At 35.7% G+C, this 19,114-nt stretch overlaps 2 protein-coding genes across 2 annotated transcripts in view; one reads left to right on the top strand and one right to left on the bottom strand.

Annotated features, from left to right (window-relative positions):
• ST7L (suppression of tumorigenicity 7 like) overlaps nt 1–66 on the top strand; it is a 126,480-nt gene extending 126,414 nt beyond the window's left edge. Inside the window, 1 exon segment of the mRNA XM_039841204.1 lies at nt 32–66. Coding sequence (XP_039697138.1) covers nt 32–51 — 20 coding nt within the window. The 3' untranslated portion in view covers nt 52–66.
• The window catches only part of CTTNBP2NL (CTTNBP2 N-terminal like), a 44,025-nt gene that overhangs the window by 18,613 nt on the left and 6,298 nt on the right, over nt 1–19,114 (bottom strand). The window contains 2 exon segments of the mRNA XM_039841203.1: nt 10,912–11,019; nt 13,780–13,903. Of these exon segments, the coding sequence (XP_039697137.1) occupies nt 10,912–11,010 (99 nt within the window). The 5' untranslated portion in view covers nt 11,011–11,019; nt 13,780–13,903.

Below are 19,114 nucleotides of genomic sequence, written 5' to 3'. Positions count from 1 at the left end.
TTCAGCATTCTTTTCCTTTAATGATTTCTAGGTCTGAAATGCAGGAGTTAGCCATTTGTCCCATTGATGGAAGATATTTCCAGGAAGGAAGGGCAGGATCTGAAAGAAAACTTTTAAAGGGAAAAGAACTCAAAGTCATCAATTTGGAAAGCAAACAGAGAAAGGAGAAATGAAGATTTTGTGAAAGCCAAAAACAAAAACAAAAAGACATTGGAGAAATGGAGGGTAAGTAAATACATTCTGAAAGATAGAGCACATGTGTAACTCAGACAGATGCCCACAGTGGTCCTCACTGAAAAGCCTGGGAAACAATATTTTTTATATATATCTAGGTAGATGAAGAAAGATAAGCAACACTGTACCCTTTTAGAAAAGATACTGTTTTCTCCAATGCTTACAAAGCTCCCATTACTAACTAGTTGGGGAATGCAGATGGCCACATCCCAATTTGAAAGGAAAGGACACCGAGGTACAATGTCAGTTGAAAACTAAAATATGGTCTTTGATATTTTTTTTAGACAAATACAAATACATAGTGAACAAAGGTACATATCCCAATTACTACAAAAATGGAAACAAACACAAAGCAATGATTTCCTGCCTGAAGAACAAATTGTTCCCTTTTAGTACAGGGTGAAATGTAGATGTCACTGAGTGGGGATTATCAACAACGGTAAAAGTTATGAAACTATACCACTATCGTTAAACCTCTCTTTTCAAAAATATGAATTAATAAATGGCAATCTGTTTTGAGGCTTGAATACATTCGGGTTAGACTTAAAGGTCCTGAACTTATCCTCTCACATGACAAATATTTCTTTCTTTTAAAATTATTTTTATTTTTCAATTACAATTGACACTCAACATAATTTATATTAGTTTTAAGTGAACAGCATAGTGGTTAGACATTTATATAACTTATGAAGTGATCCCCCCGATAAGTCTAGTACCCACCTGGCACTATATAGTTATTACAGTATTTGTGACATCCCCATGACTATTTTGTAACTGCCAATTTGTACTTCTTAATTCCTTTACCTTTTTCACCCAGGCCCCCAACTCCCTCCCATCACATGACAAATATTTCTGAAGAACTTACTAGGTTCTAGATATTTGGGATATAGTGCTGAACAAGATTAAGTACCTTCATGGAGCTTAAATTTAGTGAAAAAAAAAAGAAATATTAGACTGAAAGAAAACAGAAATGAAAATCTCTATAATCTCTGATGTTTATCAGCATGAGTGGACAAATTCTCATATTATGACTAATGTAGTACAGACAAAAGCAAAAGAGGAATCACATTATGATTCAAGTCTACAAAAAATTATTGGGTACAATAATGTGAGAGGCTCTATGTATGAAGTTTCCAATCAATGAGAATAGAGACTTCTGAATTTAATAACACAATCACATACTCATGTCTACCAGTGAATTCAGTCTTCTGTTGTACAGAGAGTATGTTAGGTGTTGAGTTAGGTTAAAAAAAATTTTAAAGTTATGCATTCTTAGAACTCACTGGGTGCAGCTGGCCTTCTGAGGCAGAAGATACTTTTTGCTGTTGTTAAACAATGGAATATTATGAACTACACATATGAAATTGAAAACAAGAAAAATACTTTGAATGGTTGCAGGTCTCTGACTATGATAATAATTTCTTGAAATTTTAGTCAGGTAGCTGTAGCTCATACACGTGTGGTTAGCTTTATTTAACTTGAGTCCATGACCTGTGAGAAAAGGATCTGCTTTAAAGAATAACTTTTAGGTATCCTGTGCAAAAGCAGAATTTGAAAATCAGTGGGAAATTTACTTTTTGCTCTTTTGGGGAAAAAATCAGGGGTATGGAGATAACGAGATCATGCCTTCTTTAGGCATGCTATACCTGTCTCCACCCTTTTAACTATATTTTAGAAGTAACACAGATTATGTGAGAAGAATAAGCTACTCAGAAGTAACGATAGTTAAAAAGTAAATGTTGTTCTTAACTCCTTGCCATCTTCCTGCTCATACTATACTTCTTATAAATGATATTACTGTACAATAGAATACTATGCACCCATTAAAGAGAATGAGAGATCTATATGTGAAACATTCTCCAAGATATAATAAGTGAAAAATAAGATAAAGAACAGTGTGCATATTTAAAAAAAAAAAAAAAAAAAGAGGAGGCAAGAGAAAGACAGTATTAAGTTGCAACTGCTGAAGCCAGAAATACATCTTGCAAAGCCCCTTCCTTCTCTCCCCTGGGCTCGGTTCCCTTGAGGATGGCAGGAGCTCCCAGAGTGCTCCGCCCTGGGAAGGGAATGGAATTAGTGAAAGGGGAGCACCCGGCTCGGAGGCAGGCACTCTGGCAGGAAAGAACCCAAAGAAGCAGGCAAGGCTGGTCATTTGTTTGGGTCATAAGTTGGGTATTTATAAAAATGGGGGATTGCATTCTTAAGTAATTAAGCATCTTTCAGAAAAAACACTGACTCCCATATATAACAGCTAACCCTTAAAAAAAGAATTGTCTGACATCAGCTACTTGCTATACAACTTATCACATGTCATCCTTCACATCACAAATTGTGGCATGTAGGGCTTCAAGAGCGAAGACGCCAGAAGAATAAACAAATTTCGCATTTATCTGACATCTTCAATGGTCTCTTTTCCTCTGCCTTTAAGGAAAGAAAAGGGGGAATTCTGCTTGTTAAATGCTTTACAGAGCACACAGTTTTCTATCAGGCTACAGAAAAGATGATGGCAGTGGGGACTTTCATTACATTTATTCAGCTTGAAACTAAAACAAATAAAAAGGGGAAACAGCTTATTCCTGTTATTTTGACTTCCTCTAATTGTGTCTTCCTTGCATGTGTTAGCCTTGTGATTTAGAATTAATCAGAGGTTATTTCTAGTTGCCCCATAACAAAAAAAAAAAGAGAGAGAAAGAGAAAGGAAGACAAAATCCCAATAGGATTTTTGGAGAAATTGACGAGCTGATTCTAAAATTCATATGGAAATGCCAAGGACCACAAACAACCAAAACAACTTTTAAAAAGAACACAAATGTGAGAATTAACACTACCTAATTTTACGACTTACTATAAGGCCACAGTAATCAAGACAATGTGATGTTGGCACCAAGGTAGATAAGTAGATCAATGGAACAGAACAGATTCCTGAAATAAACCCACAAGTATGAGAAACTGATTGTGACAAAGGTGCCACGGCCATTCTACAGAGGAAGATAAGTCTTTTCAACAAATAGTGCTAGAACAATTGAATAGCCATATTAAAAAAGGATTTTGATCTGTATGCTGTACCATATAACAATTCTGAAGTTGTGTTATAGACCTAAGTATAAAACTTAAAACAATAAAGTTATAGAAAATAACATAGGAGAAAAAAATTTTTTGACCTTGGTTTAGGTCAAGATTTCTTAAATGTGATACTAAAAAAAAAAAATCCATAAAAGAAACATTGATAAATGGGACTTCGTTAAAATGAAAAACTTTTGCTTTTCAAAAGACATAGAATGAAATGACAAGCCACGGATCGGGAGAAAAGGTATATATCTAATAAAGGACTTGCATCTAGATATGTAAGGAATGCTCAAGACTCAATAATGAGAAAACGAATAATTCAGTTTAAAAAATGGCAAAGGATTTGAACAAATACTTTAGCAAAGAAAACATAGATGGCAAATAAACATGTGAAAAAGTGCTCAACATTATTAGTCAATAGGGAACTGCAAATTCAAACTGCAGTGAGATATTATATACTTATTAGAGGCTAAAATGGTAAGACTGGCCATACCAAGTGTTGGTGTGGAGCAACTGGAACTCTTACACATGCTGGTAGAATGTGAAATGCTACAGGCACTTGTGAAAAAGTTTGGCAGTTTCTTAAAAAGTTAAACATACACCTGCCATATAATATAGCCATTCCATTCCTAGGTATTTATCCAAAAGAAACGAAAGCAGGTGTCCTTAGAAAACCTTATATGAATGTTCCTAGAAGCTTCATTGTTAATAGTCTCAAACTGGAAACAATGAAAATGTTCATCAACAGATGAACAGCTAAAACAAACTGGTACATACATACAATGGACCACTACTCAGTAATAAAAGGAATGAACTATAAATACAAAAACATGGATGGATCTCAAGATAATTAAACCAAGTGAAAGAACCAGATACCCCTCGCCCCTCAAAAAAGAAGGTACATTCTACATAATCCCCCTTATATAAAATTCCAGAAAATGTAAACTAATCTCTAGCGGATTAGCGGTTTGGGGACAGGGGGTAGGGAGCTGTGGGGAGGGTTAGATAAAAGGGTTACCAAGGGTTGCAAGGAAAATCTGGGGGGTGATGGATATGTTCCTTATTATAGTAACGGCTTCATGGGGAATACATATATCAAAAATCAAGATGTACACATTAAATATATGCAGTTTATTTTATGTCAATTATACCTCAATAAAGCTGTTAAAAAAAAAAATAACAGTATCCCAAATCGAACATAGAGAAATAAACAAAGAAATCAATGGGGGAAAAAAAACAATTCTAAGAAGGCTTCAACACTGTCCCTGTATTTCCTGTTTTCATTATAAAGACAGAAAGAGAGGAATATAACATAACATCTGTTTCATGCCCCAGAGTACACCCTTAACCCTTGCCAGCTGTCTCAAAATACAGCTGGGGGTGAGGACAGACCAACTCAAAACCATCAAAAAAACAAGCTAAAGTACAAGCCCTGTTGATTAACAAAGATTTAATTTAAAGACTCATCTTTCTTATGAAAGACAGCGTATTAGTGTTTTGGAATCTGTATTCTTTATGGACTATACCTTGTTATGAAATAGATGGACTTTAAAACATGTCCTAATAATAATAACAGTAAAGAGCACTAAGCAGCTCGATTACCATTTGCTATCTCATTTAATCCTCACAATAACTAAACAGATAAAGCACTCAGGGTAAATAACCGGCCTAAGATTATACAACAGTGAAATGGCAGAGCCCAAAGCTAGCTAGGTCTGTCTGATTTGAAAGCTCATGCTCTTAACAGCTACACTTAACTGAATGTTTTAGTTGATGGTTTTGAAGCGTGCTTAGTAATTATCTTTATATCTCTTTTTTGAAAAGCTGGGATATCATATATGGACTTTATTCAGAGAGAATAGGAATAAAAAAATCAGCCATTCCAACTATAAAAACACATTAAAATATGGACCAAAAATGGCCACTGATTAATTCCCTTCTAAACCATATTTCACAGTAAAGGTTATGAATATAAATCTAAAGTCTTACAATTTAATTTCCTAAATAAAGTTCTGTTTGCTTCTTTATATTCCAATTCTTTTATTCAGGCAGAAATTGGACTTCTCTCAGTTATAGTTTTTATGTTCATGTGATCTTTATCAAAGATCTAAACTACCTACCCCAATCCTAAAAGCTCTTCTAAAAATCATTTACCAAAATGGGATCATTTTTGACCAAAGAATTGTTAGGTCCAGGCTTACGGGTGCTGAAGAATGCATCAACTTTGAGTCTATTAAAGTACATTCACAGATGTGTTATTAAGCAGGCTTACATCTGTTTTTTTCCCTTTAATGTAAACACTCTTGACAGGCTTACTCATATAGGACAATACATGCTGATTGCTAAATTCAATTTTACCTTCCTCATCTCACACCAGCCTTTATAATAATTTGCTCCCATAATAGGCACAAGGCCATAACCAAAAGTATATGTCAGACTTCGCTTACAGTGAACTTGTATTTGTGATGTTCTTGAGCCACAGCACCTTCCATGATAACTTTTTTCCCCTATATATTTGACACTGTCATGGATCGTTATAATTACTGTTATTTTAAGAATACTTTCAGCAAAAGTACAGGCATACCTCGGCGATATTATGAGTTCAGTTTCAGACGGGAATAAAGCGAGTCACACTAGTTTTTTGGTTTCCCAGTGCACATAAAAGTTATTTATACTATATTGTAGTCTATTAAGTGTGTAACAGCATGACATCTAAAAAAACAAAACAAAACAATGTACATGCCTTAATTTAAAAGTACTTTATTGCTAAAAAATGCTAACCATCATGTGAGCCTTCAGCAACTCTAATCTTTTGTAGCAGGGTTGCCATAAACCTTCAATTTGTAAAGAATGCAGTATTTGCAAAGCACGATACTAAAGCAAAGTGCAATAAAACAAGATATACCTATAAATCATTTATTATTTCAACACAGACCTAAATGTAACATTTGGATTTTTTATTTTTAAATCTGGCTGCTTAAAAAACTCAAAACAGTTAAACCAATAGAATGGCATATTATAATCTCATACTCTAAATATGTAATTTCTAACTTTGTCCTATCTAGAACATTTTTTGTCAGTCAATCTTGCTCGGGGAATTCTGTAATGGCCTTTAGCCAAAAACAACAAAGTCCTATCTAAGTTTTAAAAGAGTTATACCTGTTAAAAGAGTTTTACTGTTTTATGATTGAGACATCAATGGAAAGGAATTTAAGGCTTCTTAAGCTAATTCTACATGAAAGTGGTAATAGTTTACCATTTAATATTGTACAAGCAATTTAAAGAATGCTTTAAAATAAAATGATACTAATAAATATCGGGTAGGTTCTACTCAGTCATAGCTCAGTGTGGCTTTGTATCAGAGCTAAGATGCCGAAATATAATATGCCCAATATGGAAGATTAAAAAATAAACTAATCTAATTTTTGTTAGCAGTCAAATCTATTTTCTAAATTTTCAAACTGGCCATTGATTAAGGTTCCCCATTTTCTTCTGAAATAGTCAGACCAGGCTGGGAAGCCTTTCCTAGATTTGCTTGGAACTAATGAGCTAAGCTCTCTTGCCGAACTGTGTGATTCTACCCCAGCCTCCAACAGTTAGTTCATAAGCAATGTAATTTGCTTTCACTGTGGAGGGGATTCCTATAGTGTTTTCATTCATGAAAATAAAGTGGTCAAAGGGAAAGACTTTCATAAAGAATGTTTCTCTCTGATGTAATTCCTTCTAAAACAGAAAATACTTTATATAAAGTTCAATTAGGACCAAATATAGTATAAACGGCCTCTGTACCAATTAGACTTCAAATACAGAAGAGGCTGAATATTACATTATTTTCTATTCGCTTCCCTGGTTCTATGCCAAACATGCCTTGGCTGCAACAGAAGAATGAGGAGGCTTTTATATTTTGGGGAGAAAAAGGAACATAACTATGGGGGCTCTAGAAGGGTGTAGTTGCAATCTGGCACTTTGCAAACATTTTGGAAAATGAATGAAGCTCTTTTATAATTATAACTCTATAGGTAGGATCTACTTATAAACTATGGCGACTTTATAATATATCCCTTTATAAACCCAAACCTTGCCAATGTGACCTATTTATTTGGTAGCAACAGTGAGCCATACTGTTCTGTTCGAAATGCAAGGCTGAAGAAGAGATTTTATATCCAGGGGAAAAAAATCTACTTTGAAGGTAAAGATAAAGATATCTCTCTCACTCTCTCTCTCTCTCTCTCTTTTTTTTTTTACTTAAACAGAAAGATCAATCATAGCCAGTTTGAACAAAGACTAAAACCTTTTCAACCCATTAAGCATGAATTAAGAAAGAATACTACTAAAAGGAAGAAAATTAGTAAGCTACCATATTAGTCCAAGAAGTCCAACAGGTGTTTGTTGTTTTAAGCAAGAACTACAGAAATAACGCAGTAAAATCTTGGCATATTACAGAATGAAAACAAACAAACAAAATAACAAATAAAACAAAAAAATACTCCACGAGTAAAATGAGACTTCATTTTAACTTTAAGAATCTGGGATGGCAGCTGCTTTTTTCCTAGGGCTGAAATAATTCGGACCTCAGCTGCTACTTATTTTCTCTAACAATAGACTGTTTAAAGATGTATCACTTCTGGTGAAGCTATTCATTTCACCTAAGCTAAGCATATAGCTTAAGCCTCAGAAGATAACTTTATCACCTCTGGGCTGTATGCTCGGACTAAATACAACACTTGTGCCTGGTTCTGAATGGTATCTTATATCAAAATGCTTCCTTAATTATAGCTCTTGCTTCTCAAGCTGCTCTTTCAACGTGTCAGAAGCTGCCTAAAGAGACTAAAATTGGATTCCTGCAGAAAAAAATATATTTTAGGAAAACATGTGCACCTAAGCATCTGTTCACATTAAAAACAGAAGGCAGTATGTTACAGCACACGTAAGAACAGGCTGTAAAATTTAATAATTCACAACATTCGCTTTGAAATATGGTAATCATTTAAAGCAACACACCACAATGGCAAAATCATTCCATTTGTTCAATAAATATTTATTGAGCATCGATCTGCTAGGCACTATGCTGGGGGCTGAGGATATAATGATTAGTAAAAGAGGCACATTAAGTCTACAGGCTTATATGGCTTCTCAAGATGAAAAGCAAAGAGAAAATAAGGTCATTCTCTGATTTTTCCATTGGAGGCAGCCATCCTCCCTCCAACCCCTGCCCCAATTACGAAGGGGGTGAAGCCGACAACTTTTTGTATAAGTCAACTGTGGTATTTACAGAAACTGCATGATGGAGGCCCAGTGCAAATGTGGGTAGATCCTCAAGTGAGTCTACTTAACACACAATGCCAAACTACTGTAGTTTTATACAATCTGATTGCTATTTATAATAATGCTGCTCCTGGAAAATGCTTTCTGAGTTCTAAAAGGGTCACCACGGACAAAGTTCTTCCTGGTTCAGTCTTCCTGGTTTCACTAGGCAGTGAAACGCTTCCAGTTCTAAGCGGATGACTCCTACGGTGAGGAGAGCCAGGGGAAGGGACTGGGAAAAACAACAGGCACTAGGAGTGAGCTTTAGGAGTGAGGTTTAGGAGCGAGCTCGAACCTTCCCTAATCCTTGTTTTTTTTTTCTTTTCTCTTCATTGATCAGATAAAAATGGGATGGCATCCTGGGTTTAAGCAGCTTAGGACTACCTGTAATAGTGGAATGCGGTTACGAGAAATAGTGCTCAGAGATGCACAGGGAAAGGCAGAGAAATCACCAGTATTGTATGTGTATGTGACAGACCGAAGTCAGGCATCGTTGAGGGCATCTAGAGACATCCATTCAGATGGTCAGCAACCACTGACCGTTCCTTTGATATGGGGTACATGATATGCACCAACGGGATATAATTAGAGGGGAAAGAAGAAATGCATCCTACACTATTGGAATATTTGCAATGTCATGCCAATTGTAGTGTTACACATAAATATTAGTTATTAATCACTTATTGTAATTGAAGACAAGGAAGGTTTGTTCGAGACAGATGGACTGACTTAAATAACCAAGGTCACGCATTTAGTGACATGACAGGCAAAGACTCAGGCAATGAACTTTAACATTACGTGATTAGTCATGTGTCAAAGCCATAAACGTGTGAAGCCATGTCAAACAAGACTGAAACAAGCAGAGAAAGGAAGAAAAGACAGATTCCATCCCCCACATTTCACAAGGGAACTGCCTCACGCACTCTATAGAAATGAAACCACTGGAAGTTACTTATGATACATTACAAAGCTACAAGGGAAAACAAAAAGGCAATAGTTTTCAGTGAAAAATTATCCTGAGGCATATTTAATTAGAAACGTCAGTCTTTTTCAGTTGGCCTTAAATAACACAAGTTAATGTCGTTCTAAGTTTAACGGCATATAGAAATAACAGGTTTAGATTTTATTTTTATCACAATTATAATTTCGGAGTAATCCAAGAAAAGACTACCCAAATATGACTACCCCCAAATGAACACACACTCTATTTCAGGGCAGGAAGGGAAAAAAAAGAAGAGAAGCAAAAGAAAAGATATATCCTTTTGTATGAACTCTATTAGGTTGGCTGCTTAGGAAATCACCTACTCTCTAAGCTTCTAGAATGGCAAAGAGAAAATTACCTTTGCTTCCATAAAAAAAAAAACTTCAACAAAGGAGCTTCCTATGAACGCACATGAAATAATAATACAATATTTACTATAAAGAACTTGGATAATTTTGAAAATAAGTCGTAAAGCACTTCATAAACCTTTCACTAATGAACTTTAAGGTATTCATCAATATACCCTCTAACTAAAATTTTAAACTATAAAAATCTTCTTAGATACTTAGGCTCCATTGCATTTTGCAGGGACTACACTTTCTTCAGCACACTCAAGGCTCACCTTCGCGGGCCATTTCTCCTCTCCTTTTTGGGGTATCATCTTCCTACTATTCACACAGACATCCTTAACGTCTTCTCTTCCCCTCTCCAGATCTCAGACAAGGAAGCATCCTTACCAAGGTGTTTCAGATTCCTGACACTTGAAAGGAGTTATGCCCCCTTGTATTTTTAATTTTTTTAAATTAGACTTTATCTTCTAGAGCAATTCACAGCAAAACTGAGTGAAAAGTACAGTTTCCACACCCCCCCCGCCCTTTATATTTTAATGGATATCAAATACTGAAACAGAAGGAAGAATTCTTAATCAGAGGTCTAGGGAAACCATGGATGGTCTTCACAGGGTCCTTGATCTCAGATAGTATATACTGAATTTTGGCATATGGGTATATACACATTTTTTAGGAAGCAGGTCTCACTAAGTTATTAAGAGGTTGGCGTTCAAACAAAACTAGGGCCACGAAGAATGAAGTTCAAGGTCCAGACATTAGGTAGAAAGATGACAGGAACTACTTTTGGGGTAGAAGGCTTCACCAGTGTCCCTAAAATCGTACCACACAGACGGTTGCCACCGCAAGTATCGATATGTATACCCAGGCCTCTAACTTCTACAGGAGCTATAAGAAATACCCTAGTTAAATAAATTGCAACCAATGAAACAACTTTGAAAACATATGATGACCTCTCTCTTCTTTCTTTTAACGTACCTTTAAAGCTTCTATAACAAGGTCCCTTGCTTCAAGCTCTCCCTCAAGAATACTGAAGAGTGTTAGAAGCTCAGGCTTGCTGAGTTTTTCCAGATTCATCCTGAAAGCCTAAAACAGAGACAACAATCAGACAACCTCCAGAAGACAGAGTTAATTTGATATTATTAAAGAAAAAAATACATTCAGAGAAGAGCAACAATTACAGTATAAAATGCTTTAAGAAAGAAAAATTAAATAGAAAAATAAGCTTTCTTGACAATCACAGACTGAATAGTAAAAGAAGATAAAATTTACTTTATTGATTTCATCACTACTCACAAAGATTAATTTTTTATTATTTTTCCTCCACACATATTTATAAACATCCTAGAAGGTTTCAGAATGAATTAGTGACTAATTTTCTTCACTAGAAATTCAGATAAAATTGTGTTATATATAATCAATACTATTTCAATGAAAATTCCCAGTTTTAGAAAACCAGATTCCAAAACTGTATATAAAGCATTCTGGCATCCCTCTGAAATTGGCTGAAATGAAATTTGAGCAAAGATAATATTCGGTGGGAGTATGGGAGAAATTTTTCTTTTAAATTGTCAACTTTCACAGAGAACATCACAATATTTATATTTCATATAGTAAAATAAGACTTAAATGCAACCATATGCAACTTCTTAAAAATATATTGTTCGAACATCTTAATTGGCCATGCTACAAACTGGATTTATTTCACTAAACAAGTTCACATTTCTACATGGCCTTGTATCTTTTGAAATAAGTTAAATGGCAAATTGCATGGCACAAATTCAGGCCTTTCCACAAACCACACATAGAAGTTAGATGGCTATACAATCTTTAAAGAGTCTTCTGACCATTGTGTATGGTAAGATATATTTTATAACTTCCAAAATAGAGCAAATAATAATTTCCTTCTCCCGCTTTTTACTTCCAAATTGACACTCTCATATAGCTTTCTTTAAAGTGAATCACGACATGACTAGTTCACACACCCTCCAGGAATTCCCAACTCTTATGAGTACATTAAATTTTAGGAGGCGCACAAAAGAGTCATTGATTCCCTCCAGTTTCTGCCTTCAGATGAAGGAGAACATGGAGGAAAGGCGGACTTCGCTGTGCTGTGAGGCTGTACAAATCTTTTGCCACATGGTAAAATATGTTCAGTGTAACTTCAGCTCTAACTGCTAACTTTCTAACTAGTGAGTTTATGCAACTAGTAAGAGATTCTCACTTCGGTGTTAGAAAACTATCTCACAGCAGTTATTTTAAAAATAAGAACTAAAAGAACAGAAAAACTACAAACCTAATACAGCTAAACCTAATAGAAGATGGAATGTTGGAAAGAGCACGTGGCTTTGCCGTCAGATAGATGCCAGGCCTGCATCTTCCTACTCGTGTGACTCGGGCAAGTTTTCTGATCGTCAGTTTTATTATCTGTGTGAGGGGGATGATGACATCCCACTCATAGGGTTACTGTGGAGACTGAGTTAATACATGTCGAACACCTTGCCAACTTCCTGATACAAGATGAACAATGGGTTAATTCTTAATAACTACTATCCTCTCTCATTTTCCAAAGGAATTCTAAGAATGGTATTACCAAATTCGGGGAAGCCAAACCAATGACCTCAGAAATATCTTCACCTGCCCTTTTGTAAAAGAAGGGTGAAGGTATCCTGGAGTGGAAAATGGTGAGGAATTTAAAGTACCAGTTGAGTCACACTGGTTTGTTAGATGAACCCTATACCCAGCTTTTGATGATTTCATTTTTTTTTTCTCTCTCTCAGAGAGCTTATATAGCAGGGGAAAAATCCTAGCATTTTATGCCCTTCCTCTCCCCTTCCACGATGTTAATCAGGATAATGGACACCTGCTAAAGGTACTCCATAAGTATCAACTTCACTGAGTAAATCAGCTGGATGTATAAGCACCAAGACAGGAAGGCAGGAACGGAACACAAAATGACAGTGTTCGCACATATTACTCTTTTTTTTTTTCCAATATCTTTATAGTCCTTAAATATTCTTATTTAGAGACCCAAAACTGTGGCTTAAAGAAGCAAAGTGATATGAGTAAAACATAAGAGACTCAGAATGAGAATTGCAGAATTTTAGTCTCCGCCCTGCCGCTGAACAGCTATGATCAGCTATGGCCTTGAGGAAAAAAAATGACCCAGTTCCTCTGGCACTGTTTCCTCACAGGTAAAATAAGACAGACTAGATAATCCCTGAAGTCCTTCTTGGTCCTGTTCTAAGCTTCTATGGGTAAAAATCAAGAATTGTTTGTTAGAGAATCCAATTAAATAAGAATAAGAGACAAATATATAAAGAACTATAATAGATTGTACCTATACCAAAGTTTTTCATCTGTTGACTAAATATATATCCTCATAAAATAATAAAATTGAAACAATCTTCAGAGTCACTTTAATTATAAAGCAGTCCAGCCCAGGCAAGAAAAAAGTCTATTCTTTGTCAATGGCATAAAGAATAATATTCTCATCATCTCTACATTTGTAAATCACTCCTGCACATAATCTTAATATCTGGAACATTTTGCTAACACGTACCAACTCATTTTGCTTAGTGTCTACATGAAGTGAATACAATACAAATATGACAAGAGGAAAAAACCAACATATTTGTTTTTGCATATTCCAATAATCTTTCTTTATAAATATTAAAATTTAGTTCTTTGCTATTCTGTACATTTGAATCAAATCTCAATACAAAGGTATTGCAATGAATTTTTGTATGAAACATAAATGAAAGATGGTAACATTGCATTATATTTTAGGGTGGCAGTGATATAGCTGGGGATGGAGGCAGGGGTGAGAATGAGGGTGATACTGACCTGATAATTGGCAGTCACACTCTGGTCCTCAGGTACAAACTCTGAAAGTTTTCTTCAGTTCGAATTTGGGAAAACTGACAAATATATTTAAAATGCCGTCAGCATGGTGAAAAAGTGTCCAATGCTGCAAAATAACAAAAAATGTATTGCTTATGTAACCATACTATAAACAATTCCTAAATCCCATGAATGTCAACAGTAGCTGATGAGGCCTGACAGCTGTAGGTTGATTTGAACTAGGAAGAAGAAAATAGCCACTTCTTCAAGTTGAAGCTGAGTAATACAGGAAAAATACCAGGAATCTGACTTCCCTTTTGCAATTATAATTAGGGAAGGTGAGGACTTTCACAATCTTTTTTACTTCAAGATGTCCATTGCTATGGACTGACTTACGAATGTTTCTGAAAGAGACTGACTTTCTCTCCCTGAACTGACAAAAGGCTATTTGTTTGAATCAACAAGACTTATGCACGACGGACTCAGAGAGAAAAATAAGTACAACTGAAATTTTCAAACTGCCAAATTCATATGAGGAAAATTCTCAGCCTCTCGCCTCCTGCCAATCAACAAAGAAATAAATCAACCTGTCGCCATCTTGACTTTGTAATGCTGATTACTCATCCCCAGCTTCTACTTTTTCCCATTTATTTTCAAATATTAAATGTTGGATTATATACAAAATTTTTGCTTATGTCGTCCTATGAGTGTATTAGATCCAGCAAACTTAAAAAAAAAAAAAGGAAATAGATTTTAAATGTTAGTTGATAAAACGTAAGTTTTGTATTGTATTTTAGGGACCAGGACTGAAAGCTTGTTTGTTTGAGTTGCTGAAACCTGACAGTCAAATAGGGACAGTGTCAAAGGAGGAATAATGCGGCAATAATGGCTTGTGTCATTCAACCAAGAATCAGCCATTAACCTAATTACTAATTTCTCCATTTAGGAGAAGTGCGAATTTGTTGTGCAGTCAGTAATGAGTGTAGAGGCATCATATAGGCAAACCACTAAGTAAGCTCCTCCAGCAATCTCTGCCCAATATATAAATTATGTGGCCCAAGATTTTCAGAAAAGGGCTATTTCTAACTCCATATTCATTATCAAAAATGAGGCTGTCAGATTTTTGGCGTGCCACACTGCAGTCTACACACTCATTCTCTACTCATTTTCTAAATGAGCTGTTATTCGTCACTGTCATCATCCATTAAGTAACTTTGAAAGGCAAGTTCATTTCAACCAGATGCTCAGCTTGTTCCTTCTGTTAGAATCTGAGACCCAACTTTCCCTTTCCTTAGAATTTAGACACAGAAATGTCTGCCTAAGGAATGCTAAAGTCTATAAATTTGAAATAAAGTGATGAGTGGTCTGGAAATATTATCATATACTATGATACAGCTAGCTATAGCTATATCAAGTGTCATAGTTTTCTCAATTAAAAACTATAAATACATAATAAAAAACCCAAAGTCATATATATTTTAATACTCTGGAAAATTAGCCTATTTATGGGCTAAGTATGAAACTTACTTTTAAGTTATCAATAAGTGATTTCAAACATGAGCTTGCCCAGCATACCATTTGGCCTATTCACATATTACTTTCCCACTAGGTCAGGGCCCATAGCCAGGAGAGCGAGTTTCTTCCATACGAACTTTCATGTGCCAACAGACACAAGAGTTACGGAGCCTCCCACATGGCAGTGCTGGTTGTGCCATGGAACTATGTTGTGGCTTGGGCTCTGTTCACTTTATTCTGACCTTCCCTTTTCTGGATAATACACACTCCACTTATTCTGGTTCTGGCTGTGCCTTTTCCTTCTTGAAGAAGTCCCAGCTTTTGCTCTGGAACTCTCTGAATTAATTCTACAGGATAGCAGGCTTTGCTGCCTTTTACCACACAGAGATTGGGTGGCAGAAAAAGAAACACCCCAAACAGCTTCTATAGAGATGTGAGCAGTAGGGCAGGGCAGGGTGGAGTACAAGTTAGATGTTTGTCTGTCTAGTATCTGGGTGTGTGTTTGTCTTTATTTGGAACTGAAAGTTTTATTTCTAAGGGGTGGGTGATAAGTGAAAAAAGGGAAAATAACATTTTTAGATAAATCCTAGATATCTCCTGATATAGAAATAACTCAAAAAAATCTACAGGATCTGTTTTCTGAAAAATCAACTTGGCTAGTACAAAAAACAAATCAGCTGTTTTACCCAGTAGACCACTCTTGCAAAACTGGAGAAAAATTTTTTCTTTATTATATACTCAGATATCTAATTTAAGAAATTTATACTTGGGCTACAACTGACTGAGATTCAGGCCATTTAGTAAGTTTTTAATATATAAGATATGAGCAAAGCTATAAAGCAGATTTGCTCCAATTACGTAAAGACTCTTTCACACACATATGAGCAAAACCAAAATGTAGGAAGCCAGTTAATTCTCAGAAGTCAAAGAGCCAACACTAACATACAAAACGAGTATTTTTGACAGCTCTCCACTAGATAATTTACTTCCTTAAAAAGCCAGTATATATAAAATAAAATAAATGTGTCACATTTATAAATACTAAGTCTAAATATGGACAAAAAGGCACTGGTATTTTAAAAAATGGATCCAAAGCAACCTCCTCTCTGGGGGTGGAAGGTGTTGACACATCATTACCTTGACTTTCTCAAAAGATTTAAGTCTCCCCATCCCCTGGTACTTCTGGTTTTTCAGAAGGGTTATTTATGTATTTGGGGGTAAGAGAGTGACAACCTTCCAAATTCTACCTCTCATTCAACTTTTGGAATTTTAGGATTAGGCTAGGGAAGAAACACTTGTTAGAGCACTATCAGAAAATAACTTTCTGATCAAGAAAGCAGATCTTTTGTACATTTACTAAAGGCAGTTGTTTTTGCTATTATTATTTATGAAAGTTCTAAAATAAACATATAAATTGAATTTCATTTTACTGAATTGTATAATGCTAAGCAATAAAGCTTTACTACAAATGTCAATCAACAGTCTTACAGCTGAAGGTAAAAGATATTACTGGACTATTTGGATCCTCATGTGTCTATATGTTATATATAGCATGTGTTATGGGCTGAATTGTGTCACCACTCCCCACCCCAATTAATATGTCGAAGTCCTAATCGCCAGTACCTCAGAATGTGATTGCATTCGGAGACAGGGTCTTGACGGAGGTAGTCAAGTTAAAGTAAGATCATTAGGGTGAGTCCTAATCTAATGACTAGTGTCCATATAAGAAGAGGAGATCTGGACACAAACAGTGGACAGGGAAAGACCATGTGAGGACACAGGGAGAAGACAGCCACACACAAGCCACACAGAGAGGCCTCAGAAGAAACTAATCCTTCTGACAGATTGATTTTGGACTTCTAGCCTCCAGGATCGTGAGAAAATTAATTTCGGTTGTATAAGCCGCCCGGTCCACGGTGCTTAGTGATGGCAGCCCTAGTGAACTAACACAGCATGCTAACCCTCTGACGAAGTTTAAAGACTGGAGCAACCAGATCTAAGCCTTCCCCTTGCCGTGTGAGCACCATGACGTGTTCCTCAGAGTGCCTTGCTGTCTTGTCAGTCTGCTTTTTCCAGCCACGTTATAGACAGTGTTATAAAACAGAATGGTTTTGAAACAGTTTTAGAGGTAATAAACTTCAGGATCCTGCAACATGATATGAATAGAGCACTTACAATGAAATTACAACAGTGCTAAGGCATCGAGATGCTTGTTTATCAGTAGTGTCAATACAGACTCTGCAGCAAGCCTCAAGAAACCAGTTCTGTAATAAAGCTGGTACTCTTTAAGGTCAACATTTAAAATACTTTCAGTACTCTATTCAAATACACAGTACTGTATTCTACTCAAAGCAGATTCTAAGATACCAGGTTTTCTGCATTTATGCTTAGTGTAGAAATGAATGTTATAATTGAATTTATCACCGTTAATCACCACCACCTCAGAGTTTTGAGCATAGTTTCCTAAGAATTCAAGCAATAATAATAATGAAACAGATCTATGTTTATTGAGCTAAGTATTAATGTGTTCCAGGCAGTGTTCGTAAGTACTTGATATGTATTAGTTCAGTCCTCACAACCATCTTAGGTGACAGATGCTATAACCTTAACCAATGATTTCATCATCATCAACATCGTCATCATCCCCATTTTACAGATGGGAAAACTGATGCTCAGAGGCTAAATAACTTGCTCAGAGTCTCACATCTGGTTTATGGCTGAAATGGGACCTGAACCTAGGTAATTGGATTCCAGAGGCTTCCTTACTAACCCCACTACTTGGTAACCACTGTTCACATCTGATCATCTCATTTTATCAGCCTTAGGAATTGTGTGGTGGAAAAACCTCAGTAAAATGTAATTTACGAAGCTGGAAGGGACCTCGGAAATAATCTAATTCGGCACTCTCATTTTACAGGTGAAAATTGAGGCCAGAGTTAAGTGAATTACTGAAATTTCTAGGTATACAGTAGGACAAGGTCTAACACTCGTGTCTTTTTAAGATCCAGTCTAACCCACTTTCTGGGACACTATGATAGATATCAGGTTTTTACTTTGTTTAGCTTTTTAAGACTCATGCATCTCTGGTGTATTTTTCTATGTGTATGTGTGAATGTCTGTCTCTTCCTTCACTAGGTGTGTACATCTGTTTTTTTCATTGTCTCTATGTTACCAACAAGATTTATATATATATATTGAAGAAAAGGAGGAAGCGGCCTGATGCCTGTAAAGAAACATTCAGATATCTCTCCCTCAAAATGAGGACATTTAGTACAATGCTATTAAAAACAGGTCTGTCTACCTGGATATCTGTTTACACCCTTTCAAGTATTCTCATCTGAGACAAGACCAAACCAGAAGAACTACATTAGGTAAGCTACTGGAATGTACGTTAATGCAAATGAATAATAGTTTTTATGGTAATAACGTTTTTTTCATTAAAATAAAAAAAATCTCTTTTAACATCAGAAAATGACCAGAAGTATGAACCATTTCAAGTATACTTGTCGGTTGGCTTTATTTAGTTTAAATGAAATTTTAACATAATTTCACTGAAATAAGTATATCTATGTCAATGCTTTTCTGAAATAATGCCATTATGATTTGTAAAAATACCACAAGGGAACAATAACATGTACACCAATTTTATTTCCAGTGAAATGATTCATGGGCTATAATTCTAGAGGCAGCCTCTGGAATAAAAGCCCTTCAGATGTTAATGCAGGATGAAGTCTTTGACTCCATCAGGATTCCAACCTGGGAGGAAACAGCTTATGGTGTAGAGGGCGAATCATAAAACAGTCAAAGTATCTGTGTTTTAGCT

The sequence above is a fragment of the Pteropus medius genome, unplaced genomic scaffold (genome assembly GCF_902729225.1).
Source record: "Pteropus medius unplaced genomic scaffold, Ma_sr-lr_union100, whole genome shotgun sequence".
NCBI lineage: Eukaryota > Metazoa > Chordata > Mammalia > Chiroptera > Pteropodidae > Pteropus > Pteropus medius.
The sequence above is the reverse complement of the archived record's forward strand: the minus strand, read 5'-3'. Positions and strand labels throughout refer to the sequence as shown.